Source organism: Leguminivora glycinivorella, chromosome 25 (genome assembly GCF_023078275.1).
Source record: "Leguminivora glycinivorella isolate SPB_JAAS2020 chromosome 25, LegGlyc_1.1, whole genome shotgun sequence".
In the NCBI taxonomy this organism is placed as follows: Eukaryota; Metazoa; Arthropoda; class Insecta; order Lepidoptera; family Tortricidae; genus Leguminivora; species Leguminivora glycinivorella.
Window position 1 is genome coordinate 4721369 of NC_062995.1, and position 14402 is coordinate 4735770.

General features: G+C 36.5%; 2 protein-coding genes across 2 annotated transcripts in view; one reads left to right on the top strand and one right to left on the bottom strand.

Annotated features, from left to right (window-relative positions):
- Positions 1-6886, top strand: part of LOC125239218 — a 44066-nt gene extending 37180 nt beyond the window's left edge. Inside the window, exons 4-10 of the mRNA XM_048146741.1 lie at positions 565-1389; positions 1713-1831; positions 2559-2693; positions 3317-3431; positions 5004-5128; positions 5978-6091; positions 6629-6886. Coding sequence (XP_048002698.1) covers positions 565-1389; positions 1713-1831; positions 2559-2693; positions 3317-3431; positions 5004-5128; positions 5978-6091; positions 6629-6710 — 1515 coding nt within the window. The 3' untranslated portion in view covers positions 6711-6886. The remainder of the gene's footprint in view (positions 1-564; positions 1390-1712; positions 1832-2558; positions 2694-3316; positions 3432-5003; positions 5129-5977; positions 6092-6628) is intronic.
- A 5190-nt stretch (positions 6887-12076) lies between these two features.
- LOC125239470 lies at positions 12077-13636 on the bottom strand. Its single transcript, XM_048147081.1, has 2 exons — positions 13598-13636; positions 12077-13058 (listed from the first exon to the last, which is right to left on the bottom strand). The coding sequence occupies exons 1-2, from the start codon at positions 13614-13616 to the stop codon at positions 12139-12141; spliced, it is 939 nt and encodes a 312-aa protein (XP_048003038.1). The 5' UTR covers positions 13617-13636; the 3' UTR covers positions 12077-12138.
- Between the last annotated feature and the right edge of the window lie 766 nt (positions 13637-14402).

The window sequence follows — 14402 nt, forward strand, 5'->3', positions numbered from 1 at the left end:
ACAAATTGGTACCCACGCATAATGGTACGCATGATACCGTAATAGTCCGTCATTTGGCGACGCATATGCACCGGTGCATTCTCAGGAAACGGCTATTATTAGAAAGCACAGTCTTCCGATATTTACTTGCAATCATAGTTCTCAAGGCTGTGCAAGGCTTTTCCCATAGTTTTAAACCATGTGTGACTATTTGACTAACAAGCACACCGGCCCATGGGAACCGATTTCTATACCTAGCATTTAATTTGAAAGTATCATCCGTTCTAAAAGGGTTTGTTTTACCTGCTATGAGTGATCCATCAATGTAGACACGTTTCTATTCTAAGACACATTTTTAGGCTTCCGTTCCAAAATAATACAAAAGGAACCCTTATGGTGCAACCCTTTTCGGTCACATTACTAATTATCTCGAGAACTACTTATGCTATTGCTTTGTTTTTTTTTAGTTTCTTGCATAGCCACTTTAATGTTAAAATAAAAAGCATTAACAGAAAAAAATCTACTATTAGAACTTCTAATAATTTGCGCAGAATATTCTGACATCAATCTTTTCTATTTTCACAGGAGTCAATATATTCTCAACCAATACTGCAGCCAAGAAAGCTACCAACATCTACCGAATCAGATATTTCAGATATTTCAGACATTTCCAACATTGATAACGACAGTTCAGAAGAACAAGAAAACGAAATCCAATTCCCGATCCTAGAGAAACTATCTATATTCAAGAACATCGTTGCGAATAGAGATAAGAAGAAAAACCATAGTCTCCTAACAAAACCTCAAATGCACCCAGTGCATGATATTATTCATCACGCTGAAAGAAAAATTGAAAAGAAGGATCACGCAAAAATGCCAGAAGCAACTGAAGTTGCAGTCACAGAAAAGAAGGATATACCTGATTTTAAACCTACTCTACCTGATGTCTTCATTAACAAACAAGATATAAAACTGCCAGATGGCTACGTAGCAGTTCTAAAGAAAAACGATAATGATTTCTATGAAGAATATTACAATGATGAGAATCTATACGATGATTACATGCAAAGCAATACTATGACAAGTTATTTAATAGAAAAAGTTCAAGAGCTACACGATTGGATAGTATCAGATCCTGATTTCGAAGTTGCTGGTAATCATTCAAAGAAAATTAAGTCTGGTAATGATTTTGGACAACTTTTGAAAGCTTTAAATGAGAGTTTGATAGAAGGTAATGTAAGCATAGTGATGAATAAGCTTAAAGACATATACTTTGGTGATAATTATACTAGTACGAATCATAGTAGGAAGATCATTTTGAGTAACAGTACAGATTTGCTGTCGTTTGGGATTTTGACTCTGGATGTGATGCTCCTCCATAATATTCAGTTGATGGCGTGGGAGAATCAGGTAAGCGCAATACGCTTAGTTATTTATAGTTATAACTGTATTATTTGTGGCAGACGTGAAAAAGTTATAGCACTGTAAATTATATCGGTTCTAATGTTAAAATCTCCACATGCATCAATTTTTTTCTTGCTTACCTGTAGGCCATATAGGGCCCCGTAGATAACTAAATGACGACATGATGACCAATCACTCACGTTTCGTAGCGAATGACTCTCTCTATCGATATTCCGTATTAGTGAGACACAAAATCATACGTCCTGTTTTCTATAAATTCTGATAAAAAGATCTGAAATAAGTATTTTATTTCACGATTGTTATTACAGGAAGGAGTGAGAAACAAGATGCTGAAGGACCCAGATGTGTTCGCGTTCAACGCATTATTCCTGGACCCCAGCAAGGTGGAATCTAAACAGAATGAGATCTATAACACAGCTGCATTTTCGTAAGTTAAGAATCCATGGTGTATACATTTTAACATTGAGAACACTGATGTCATATAACTATACCATAGATCAAGGAAACGTATCTAAGTACTTAGCGTGTCAAATGAACTCAGTAAAATCCACTGCGTTATCCGTCTTTAATCACAGCTTTCGGGCGTCAATTTTTATAAGTTGAAGTCAACAAAAACATTAAAAATGCCTCGTCACGTGATATTTGATTGTAATAACACAAAAATTATGAACACTCAAGAGCCTGAGACATATTTAAAATCACAGGCAAGTAACAACTTCAGTAGAAAATCGGACACGCTCGGCCGCCATACAAATAGATGAACTTGTTTCTTCTAAGGTACAGCGGGGCAAATCTCGACTGGGGGGCAAATATACTGGTCAATTTTTTCCATATTTTACAATATTTGCATTATTAAATAGAGTGTCCACCGGTTATACATGGTAGGCTTGTTCAGTGGATATATGTAGAACTCTCAACATCATAGTGTAATAATGGAAAAAAATGATTAGTTACAATGGCCCCCCAGTCGAGATTTGCCCCGCTGTACCTTATCTAAATCTAGTTCTGTGATGGATACAACTCCCATGTGTGATTAAGTGTTTCTAACACTAACCTCCGATGTTTCAAGGACGGCATTGTTCCCGTGGTCTTAGATAAGGCGCAAATCACGCAAAGCGTTTTCGTTCCTTAACCGACGAATTCTTATTTTACAGTAAACGCCAGAACCTTCGGCAAGAGAACGTGGATGACTTTGACATTGGCAAGAATTTACTGGAGAACGTTCTGGAAGTGGGCATGAGTACCGCCCGTGCCGCCATTCATCTTGGACGAGCTTATAAGAATACCAAGTAAGTCATGAGCATCGAACTTACTGGAACTTAACCATATAGGAATAAGTAAGGAAAGAGTTGTAACTCCATACATCAGTAACTTCGAGTTTTTTGTAGTGACATCTAGCGTTTAACAGTCAAACACTACTTGTCAATAGATGTCGCGACGAACAAACAGTCTAATGCTCAACAATTTTTAGCTAAATTACAATAGCGTTCTGTTTTCAATTCCTTCTGCTTGTAATATAAGTTGTTTTAATATTATTTTTTTGGCAGACGCGACACTGTTGACACCTAGTGTCGAGTAATGGTACTGATAATTTACGCTATTTGATGCGTAAATGACGCGTGTTTGACGCTAGATGTCACTACAAATAAGTCAAATTTACTGATATATGGACTTATGGAGTTACAACTCTATTGCTTATTCCTCTATGAACTAACTTACAGTTCCCAATAAGGACTACTTACCCCTCGGGTTGGAAGGTCAGATGGCAGTCGCTTTCGTAAAACTAGAGCCTACGCCAAATCTTGGTATTAGTAGTCAAAGCCAACCCCAGGCTCCCATGAGCCGTGGCAAATGCCGGGTGACGCAATGAGGATGATGACATTGATGATGACATTTACTTTATTTTTGACAGAATCGTCCTCAACCAGATATCGAACCGCGAGACCCTGAACAGCAACATCCAGCAACAGATCTCCAGAGATATCGACGGCAACACGCATGCGCTCAATCATCTGAGCAGTCAGCAGGTACAATACTGACTAAAAAAAAACTGATTTAAACTTAAACGATTATTATTGGTAGCGGTCGCTGCTGCCCACCCGAAACACCAGAAGTATTGGAGGTGGGTTGCCGGCCTTATGGATGTACGCTATTTTTTGAAGGTTCGAAAGTCGTATCGGTCCGGAAATACCGCAGGCGATAATTTATTCTACAGTTTAGCGGTGCGGGGCAGGAAGTTTCTGGAGAAACGCACAGGTGAGGACTGGGTGATTCTTGAAAGTGTCAATTTTCCCCGTCCTGGGGAAAAAAGTACCCAAAACATTGAAATAAATCATCAAACTATTTTTTTATCATTATAGTACCACGTAATCTAACTGGGGCATGAATGCATTTTTATTTAAGGTTAGTAGAATTAACTTAAAAAAAAATCAAACACCTGAAACATCATTACCCTGGTGCGTCCATTCGTCTTTTTTGAGTAAACTACTACAAAAAGAATAAGTAAGGGATTGAAATCAACTATAGTTTTAAGTTAAAATCGTTACAGCATTAGTTTATGATTTCAATAAAAAAGTGGTTCCTGTGTTTACTGTATTTTCTTGAGCATCTATAATGAAAGGTTTGTCCGGAGCTTAGCTATCATTCCCTTGGTGCCTCACTAAACAACGTGCATACCCCTACTTAAACACTTTTCAAGACTTTGAGCCCACCGTGCCTAATAAGCGTCCGTAACGCTCCCGACACCACGGGGAGGGGACATGACAAGTCGTAAGAGTTCTGAGCTATGAAGGTAAATATATCATTTCCCTGGCTGTGGTTCACTGTGATTATCATTACTCTGTATTTTTTTATATAAAATGTATTATTTACTTACAATAAGCGTAGCGTTTTTAGTGATAATAATAGTATATGGATGACTGCATGTATTGATTATTTAGCTATTTTCATATTAATTACAGTTTCTGCAAAATTGAGAATAAACATACTTTTTTTCTCATTCCCTTGGTTCTCATTCCCTGGGATTTTAAGCAGGGTAATGATAATTTTCCTAAGCTTTTTGAACTGAATTAATGGAAAGTGATGCCTATTCGATAAATATGCTTATTATTAAATATAATTTCATATTTTATTACAACTATAAAGAAATTTGTATAAAAAATACGCCAAGGGAATGACATCAAGAATCGAATTCTCAAGAATGACACGACTACCAGCCATCTAAATGATGGAGACAGAAATGTTGTCGCGTAGGGCGATGGCGGAAAGAAGCGGCAGGGATTAATAATAATAATAAATTTAGAGAAGCCCTTTTTTATTCAGAACTAGCTTCATCTAGCGGTTTCGCTCGTGTTAGAAAGAGACAAAAAGTAGCCTATGTCACTCTCCATCCCTTCAACCATCTCCACTTAAGAATCACGTCAATTCGTCGCCCCGTTTTGCCGTGAAAGACGGACAAACCAACAGACACACACACTTTCCCATTTATAATATTAAGTATGGATTATTGATTGATCCTAGGTTCGGGTCTAGATTTTGCTAAGTACGCTGTTTGTCTTGTTTTGTCGAAAATTATGTCTTAGCATTTGTTTTGTTGCCAGGCAACGCAAACGAACGCTCACGGCACTTACACGGAGCTGGATTGCGTGTGGCTGTTGTACTGCAGAAACTTGGCAGCCACGGCCAAGCTGAATGCACCTCTTGCCACCATGGCTAGGATAAACGGGTAAGTCCTCATACCCTGTTTCACCACTTCTACTTCTGCTAGGGGCGGTTCACTCCGCGATTCTAACGCGGCGCTACAAGTACATGCCGGCGGCCGCGAGTTCGCGGCCCGTTCAGTGGTGACGGCCTTCGCACAGCGCAATAGAATTCAATGTCGGCTGCTCGCGTGCGGTCCGTTTCTTAATGTAGGTAGGGATTTAGAACGGCGGCGTTTTGTGAACATCAAAGGAGTGAGCCTTCTGTACTTGTACTATTATATATTCTGTGCTTCTTGCGAAAACCCTTAGCAGCTTTCAAAAACATCCGACGGGCTGGCTTCAAAGAGCCCCTTTGGATGTGGTCAGCTCATACCCTTTTTAGATCAGGATTTGGCATCTTCAGACACTAAAAACAGGGTTAGTGTATGGCTTAATAAATAGTAAACAAAGCAGTCCGTGTTATGTCCGAAGTCCGTTTTATGTCTGCATTATGTCCGATGTCTGTAATATGTCCGTAATATGTCTGTGGTATGTCTGAAGTCCGTGTTATGTCTCGATTAAAAAATCTGGGGTATCGCGGTTCACATCGAGGGGTTCTACACGATCACTAGACGATTATGAGGTTAAATTTTCGGGGTACAACTTAAGGGGGCGTTAGCTATATTAATGGTTAGTCAAGTAAATAAGTAATAAGTAAGTGGGTGAGTCGGTTTAGTTACATTGCATGTGGTGTGATTTAATTGGCTTGCTCAATAACTTAAAATTAGTTAAATGCTAAGTCCGGTGTAACACAGATTTTTAGCAAACCACACCTTTACCAGTAAAAATTCCCTAAAAAGCCTTGTACTCATAGAACTATTTTTATTTTATAGGATCGCGCTTCGAATGCTGACAGGCGAGCTACCAGCTGACAAGGCTTTGGACACGATGGTGTATGAAGCTCTTACTGGTTGGACAGAACTACGCTGCAACGATATGTTCCCGAGGTAAGGGGTCTGATTTTTCACTTCTGCTGCCTTTTTCGTTGCATCTGTCGTATCCATTTAGAAACAATTAGTTTATCGTTTGGCGTTTCAACGTACCTATGAACCTGCTTGATGGTAAGCGATTTTATGAAGGGTGGAACTTCTACCAATTAGGATTTGCTCCAGGACCCGTAGCCGAATGGCATTTTTGCACAAAACGCCACCGAAACGCTGCAGAAATATAGTCTGGCTCTGTCGCGCCAATACGCAAGAGCGATAGAGATAGATAGCTACAAAAGAGATATTATTGTGAGCGTTTCGTGAGCGTTTGTGCATTCTGCTACGCATACAGATCAGTTATAATCATCATCGCCAGATAGATCTTCTTATACGACGATCATGATGAGAAGATAAACATAACTTTGGCATGTAACAAATTTATAGTGTAATTTTTATCATGAAATAAAGAAATCTAAATCTAAATCTTATATACGCTTGTGTGAACTTGTTTTCTTCGTTTTATTTGTGAAATTAATTTACTGTTTTTTTGTCCAAAAGGTGCAGTAACGTAAACGCGGCGACAGTAGTGTTAGACAGTATTTTGCAGCCAGTGAGGAAATCTCAAGCCAACAGAGTATAGTTACATATATAATATTACATATTTCTAGGCAGGTACCATAAATTGTACAAGAATAGTTTATATCAAACATCATAACTTAGCTTTTGACTTTTCAGATGTGGCTAGGTAAATTAATATGATGGCTAAATCATAATACAACAACCTCAAATAAGAATTCATCATTTCATAAAGAATTATATTAAGAGGGCTTTCGTGTGAAAAACATTGAAATCGCAACCGAGCGCTTGATCATACCGTGTGTGGTATTAAATTAAAGGGCTTTGCGAGTAGTTTACAAATATATATCACATTATAGGACTTTTTCTACTTGGTCTAACAAAATATGAGAAAATGTCCAAAAGTGGTAATAATTGTACCAGTGAAGGCTCGTTTTCAAAAAATTGCCAAAAATAAATAATAGCAATTTATAATCACTAAGGCATAACAGCAATTTAAGTAAACGTTGCAGATTCATTAAATACAAAAATTATTTCGATGTGATGTAGATTTTCAAAGAAATTGTCACTTAATTTTAGGTAATTTCTGAAAAAAATTGATTTCGTCTTAGCCTCGTTTACTCTTTTTTAAAACCTTATAATAAAAATGTAGTCTGAGAAGTTTGTAGTACAGGGTACACGAATTATAAATTTACCTGTTTTAGTAATCAAAATTGTCCAAATTTTACAAATAAGATCGACTAATTCAGCTCTATACGCGAGTTTTTCTAAACGTGCTTTAGAGAAAAATTCATAATTAATTTAGTGACTTGGTTTTCAAAAATCCAGTCTTATAAAAATCAAGATAATAAGATGCTCTAACTGAAATTTGAATCAAATAAATCTATTAGATAACGGAAAGTGTAGTATTTCACCGACTAAAACGATCAATTTTACATTATTTTGATGTTTTTTTTGAAAGCAGCCTTAACACTTACAAAAAATATGTATGATAAAATAGTTAAGTTTGAACTATAAAACATCCGTGAGACCCAAACATATCCAACCTAATATTATAAATGGGAAAGGGTGTGTGTCTGTTTGTTTGTCCGTCTTTCACGGTAAAACGGAGCGACAAATTGACGTGATTTTTTTAAGGGGAGATAGCTGAAGGGATGGACTGTGACATATGCTATTTTTAGTCTCTTTCTAATCCTCCACTTCCCTAAAATGGGGGGTGGAAGCTTGTATGAAGCACACCGCAATTTTCTAATTTAACGCGAGCAAAGCCGCATGCAAAAGCTAGTTAACAATATTTTAAAAGGAAGGTACTTTAATATTTAAATAATCATGCTCAAATTACATGTAAGATATATTAATATAGACCTTGGGATGTTTTTAAAGTAGCAGACATGAAAACAGTGTATATACAGCGTGTGGATTCCATACGGGCGAATAATGTATCCAGTTATAGTATCTGATCATACGAATCGTATAGCATAATCATTTTGTTAAAAAGTGCTTAATTAAGAGTAATTATTTTTTTTAATCTGGCCAACCAGCAATGTACGCCGTCCAACTTAATTTGAGATGACATAAACGTCATGTCGTAATGACGTTTAGGTAGGTACGCTAATTGATGTGGACTTAATACATTGCGTGTTGAATTATTATGTATGAAAAAAAATATCTCATCTATTAAAAAAAAAACCATGTAGTTAGGCTCCTTGTTCGATACTAGTCGTTATTAAGATATTCGCCCGTATGGAATACACACGCTGTATACACTTAAAAATATATATAACTAATGAGAACAACCGTTGTACATTGTTATGTACAAAAGCATTTACAAAATGTAATATATTTATAGGCTAAATATATTTAGATGTAATTTTAAGCATTGACTGTTGTATAGAGGCTTATTTTAAATTTTAAGCAAAATTTTCTGACCGCAAACTTTTATTGTAATAGTTTTATAAGTTTTACTTTAAAAGTACAGTCAACCAATTGGAACCCTAGGTCACTGTAGAACTACGTCACAGTGACGTTATAAATCAGATTGTAAGAAATCTCTTGCTGCTTGTCATTTTGACATGGTTGTAGAGTGACCTAGGGCTCCAATTGGTTGACGTACATACCAGTGATTAAAATATATAGACCGTCAACCAAATCTTGTCACTAGAAATAGGCGGCAAATTTGAAAAATCGCGGGCTAGCAACACTAGTTTTGAAAATCGGTGGATATTCACGTGTCATTTGTATCTTATCTGTGGAAACCTCCACCCTACGAAAAAGAGAAATAACTACCATATATCCGTCCCTTTTTAATACATTATCTAATTCGTAAGGAAGTAAAGGATGAGTATACGCATTTCATATGCTTTTTTTATTTGGGAGGCATTCCAATGCTGCAGGCCCAATGAGCCCCTTGAAAAAAAAATATCTGTGGCTGTTCGGCGTACATTGCTGGTTTTTGTTCGTTTTATAGGGATACCATACTTTAGTTCGATGTACATTGCTACTGCCAAACTTTGGTTGACAGGCTATAGGTATGCCAGTATTTTTTATTATTTAATAATTAGCAATTCACAAAAATAGAAAAAAATGCAGGTAATTAAAACCTATTCTACAAATATTATTGTTCTCATTATCTATTTGATATGATATAAGTATGTGGTCGGATTCTATATTTGTTAAAATAATGATTGTTATAATAATAAGTGTGATGTATTCTAGTTAGAAATAAAACGAACAAATTATAAATTAGTTTTATTTATTTTAACACATATAAAATCGTTTAAATTGTCGCATCCTAATATTGATTGCAATGGGGTAGGTATTAAAAATGAACATCCGGTTCGAAGGACCATAAAATGAAAATGAGAGGCCCCGCAGCCAACACCACCGTAACGCCGCATAAATGTAGTCTGGCTCTGTCGTGCCAATACGCAAGAGCGATAGAGATAGATAACTACAAAAAGCGATAATATCGGAGCGTTTGTGCATTCGGTTTCGGTTACGCACACTGTTGCAGTTTCGGTAAAAAAAGATTTTGTTTTAAATTAATTATGTGGTTAAAAAAAATGTGAATGCATTTATATATCGCATGGCTTACAGGTTTTCTACTTAAATTCTTAAAATACTAGATTTAAAATATTCAACGGCATTTGTCGATAGTGTTTTAAGATCAGCCCTTTTTCCGCTAAACTTGGTGATGGGGCACTCGAAGACTATATGGTGCACCGTCTGATCTGGGTGGTCACACTGGCACTCCGCAGACTCGCGCCATCCCCACCACTGCAGAGATGCGCAGTTTCCGATGCCTGTTCTGATCCGGTTCAGCCGACACCAAACCTGTAGAAGCTCCTTAAATCCCACTGGTGGGACCCCAGTATCGAACTCGAACAGCTCCGTAGGTCTCTGGCTACCCAATCCATGCCTCTAAGGGGCTTACTTGTGACCCACTTTCGTGGAATTTAATTGCGAGGGGTAGTCGAGACTTCAGTCTGAGAGCCTTTAGCGCGTCGAGGTCTCGGTGGATGGGTAAACCTGTGTCTGCTTGTGAATGCATTGAATAAGACTTGGAGTCATAGGTTATTGAGTGACAGCTGTACAGTAAACGACCATAAAGAATGGACAGATGTAATGCGAAAAGGGTTTCCTTCGGAAACGTTCGTATTTGTCATGCTAGTTCAGTCAGTGTCAGTACATCTTGTACTGGACTGAAAGAGCATGACACGTTCGTACGTTTCCGTAACAATTCGAAGGCAAATCTTTTCGCAATACATCTGGACATCGGTTTTCCGTCTTCGTAGAGCGTTGTCTCTTTCTTGCTTATCGTTAATATTATTGTCTTTTTCCAAAGACTGATATGCATTTATTATGGCCGTCTACTGTAAGTCTCTCCTATATACGCTATCGGCAAAAATGTGAAAAACCTATAATTAGTTGATACCTAGAATACCTAGATGACACCTAAGTGAAGTAACCTTACGATAACTTAATCACAAAATTAAAATTTTTGAAATAAACCCCGACCGCGACATAGTGGACCGGCTTTCATGAAACATGGCTAAGAACACTCTCGACTAACTTAGCTTTCAAATAAGAAAAAAACTTAATCTAAATCGGTTCATCCGTCCGGGAACTACGATGCCACAGACAGACACACACACACACAGACAGACAGGTCAAACTTTTAACACCCCGTTGTTTTTGCCTCGGGGGTTAACAAAGTTATACAATTATGACGTTTGACGACCGGTCTGGCTCAATCGGTAGAAACCCTGCCTACTGAGCCGCGGTCCTGGGTTCGAATCCCGGTAAGGGCATTTATTTGTGTGATGATCACAGATATTTGTTCCTGAGTCATGGATGTTTTTTATGAATATAACTTATACAACGTGTTTCCGGTATCACTCAAAACCTCAGACACCCCAACAGATTTTTATTTTTTTAAACTCATCTAGAGTATTCATCTTTTAATCTGATGGTTACTTTTTTTTAAATTGAATTTTTAGATTTCTGTACAGCTCTACTTGACTTTTAGCTCTACACTCAATAAAATAATTGCTAACTACCATAATAAACCATAAAACTATTTATTTGTGTACGTCACTGCAACGACATAAGGTTTACCAATAGACAGCTAAGATGTCATTGTAAAACACTTTAAAGCTTTGTCACAGTAAACTTCAAATTGGACAGGTAATCGCAGTAAGCAAATTTAAACCTAATATTCAGAATGACTCAAGGTTGTAATTAGGTACGAGTTCAATTTGTTATGACTTATGATAAACATTAAGATTAAACTGACAAACAACGTCAAACTCGTAGCGGAAAAAATAATCGCCCAAGTAACCAGCCAGTATTAATACCCCTAAATACGGAAAAAGGTATACAACTTTTAACTTCTGATTAGCAGAAACGTCTGCAATCGATGCCACTAGGCTTAGAATAAATTTTTTTTAAAAGTGGAAAATGTCTGCCTTGGGTGAGACTTGAACTCACGGCCTCTGGAGGCCGTGAGAGGATGGAATCCAGAGGCCGTGAGTTCAAGTCTCACCCAAGGCAGACATTTTCCACTTTTAAAATTTATTCTAAGGTATACAACATCTAGCAATGCGATATACACAATGTTGTATTACGAATACAATAGAATAGGAACGTAAAAAATAACTAATCATACCAATTTAAATAAAAATATTACCCCCATCAAGATATAGCTCAATCGATTCTACTCTCGATTCTGAACAAACAGTTTTCAGGTTTTTAGTGTTAAGTGAAACACGGTGTATAAGTAAGTGTATTTATCTATTGAAGTATGTATATCGTCGCTTAGCACCCATAGTACAATCTTTGCTTAGTTGGGGCTATGGTGATTTGTGTAAGGTGTCGCCAATATAAAAAAAAAATGTATCAAATCAGCAGCAGAAAAAGACAGCATAATAAGAGTTAATACATTTATTCTAAAATAACATAATGAGATTGTGACCATATTTTCATTTCTCTATTCATTTACCATATACGCCTTGTAAATTTTCAAGAACTCCATTATTCGGCGTCGCATTAAATATCGACTTCAAAGCAGACATTAAACTTGTCATCACATTATTAGTATACTTCACTTTATCAAACACATCTAAAATGTGAGCCTCTGCCCAGTCCTTATTACTTTCATTTATCCCTTCTCTCAATTTCTTCAAATTCTTCTCTATGAGATCGATATTAGCCATTATGTATCCTATATTAAAAATGTTGTTTGTAGCGTATGCGTTCTTTACACTTTTAAGTGAATCGATTTTATTCATAGTATCGCTTATATGTTCATGGACATAAGACAGCAGTCTTGTTCGTACAACTTTAGCTATTTCCATGTCAGAGCTGAAACTTCTTCTTCCACTAACTTCTGTAGTATTACTAGCTTCTGTAGAATTATCAGAATTACTCAACCAATCATATGAATCGTCGTCAGCATCTGTTACATTATTTTTCTCGATGTTCGCTTCAGTAACATTTTCAACATTCTTTTCTTTGTCCATTTTCACATCAACATGAATCATATTACTATCATTCCGAACGCCGGTAACATTTTCTATAGCTCTTCTTTTTCTAAGAATTTTTGGAAAATAATTATAAATACTATCTTGTATAGATTGATGAGGTTTTGGTGTTGTTTTCGTTTTTTCTAAATGTTCTATTAGATTTTCAACTGTTGTCTTCAATTCTTTTATTAACGCTGTTGTGTTTTTATTGAATGATAGTATAACTTCAGAATTATTTTGATTCAGTTGTAAACTGGGCTTCTTTATTGTTTCATCATTTTGACTTGTTGCTGGTGAATTTGTATTTTTAACATTTGTATCATTTAACGTTGTCTGAGTTGTTGATTCGGCTTGAACGCTAATTCTTGAATTAGTGACAAGAGCCAAGCCTATAGAAAAGATGAAAAAACTTAAAACATGGTTCATAAGTCACGGACATGAAAAACATGTTACAAAGAAAAGGTATAAAGAGTCTTAGTCCTGTTATAAGTATTTTGACTTAGTTACGTACTCCGTTGGTTCTGTGACTCAAAATAATTATTCGCTTTCTAAGTAGCTTAAGTTTATTAAGTAACTTATTCTTCTATGCTTTCGAATCAAGCGACACTTTTATTGGTACTACGATACAATTAGCCATTTTTTTACTAGGAGTAAGAACTGTGAAGTAAATTTTTGATGTATGGGATGACAGTTCAGTATACTTAATGAAATTCCGCAAGATGGCGGGTAGTCATATATTTTTCTGTAGGGCAATCATGGTCGCCCGATAAACGATAAAACATCGGGCCGTCCCTATCGCACTTACAAATAGTGCGATAGGGACGGCCAGATGTTTTATCATTTATCGAACGACCATACTTGCCTGCCTGGTCAGGCTTTAAACTTCTTGCAAGAAATGTAACAATTTTACAGAAATTCAATAACTTACATAGTAATAATATAAACATCCTGGCTGCCTATGAGTTTCAAAATGAAACTAATATTAATTTCCTCGAATTCCTTATTGGCTGTATTCGTAATGATGTATTGGAAATTAGAAGTAGTTTGCAATGTTCCAATTAATATGTACGGTCAACAAAAAAACTTATTTACTTAAATATTTTCATGTTTGTTTCTTTCTTTATGTTAGCAAAGAGCTTCCAGACCTTCCTAATGTTGTCAATGATTTTTCCCCTCACTAGCTCGGAAACACGTGTTTTGTGCTTCAATACCAGCGGGTAAAAACGCATTTTATCCACTAGTGGGTAAAGTAATTTGACCTTGAATAAAGTCAAAATAACTGCTTTAAAATTGATAAAAGTAGGTGAATCTAGTAATAAAGATGATTTACCACCTGTAGAACTACTGAAAGTAGTAATAAACGCATTTTTTGTGATGTAGTTTCCTCGCTATAGTGAGGGGAAAAGTTTTGTGTTACACTCGGGTGCAAGTGTATTTTACTTCTCGTGTGTTAAAAAACTCGCAAGGTCAGGATTCTATTCTCGAACCACTCGCTTCGCTCGTGGTTCAACTATAGAATCCTTTCACTTGCTCGTTTTTCAATTCCACACTCGGCGTTAAAATACAACTTTGCCCCCTTGTATAACAAATAACTATTATCAAATAGGATAATGTAGAGTTACTTAATGTGTGCATATTAGTTAGTTTGGCCCGATGGCCATTTTTTTACTACAAGGTTTAAAAACATACTTAAGTACCTTCCTGCTGCTTGCTGATTTTTATATGGTAGAAAA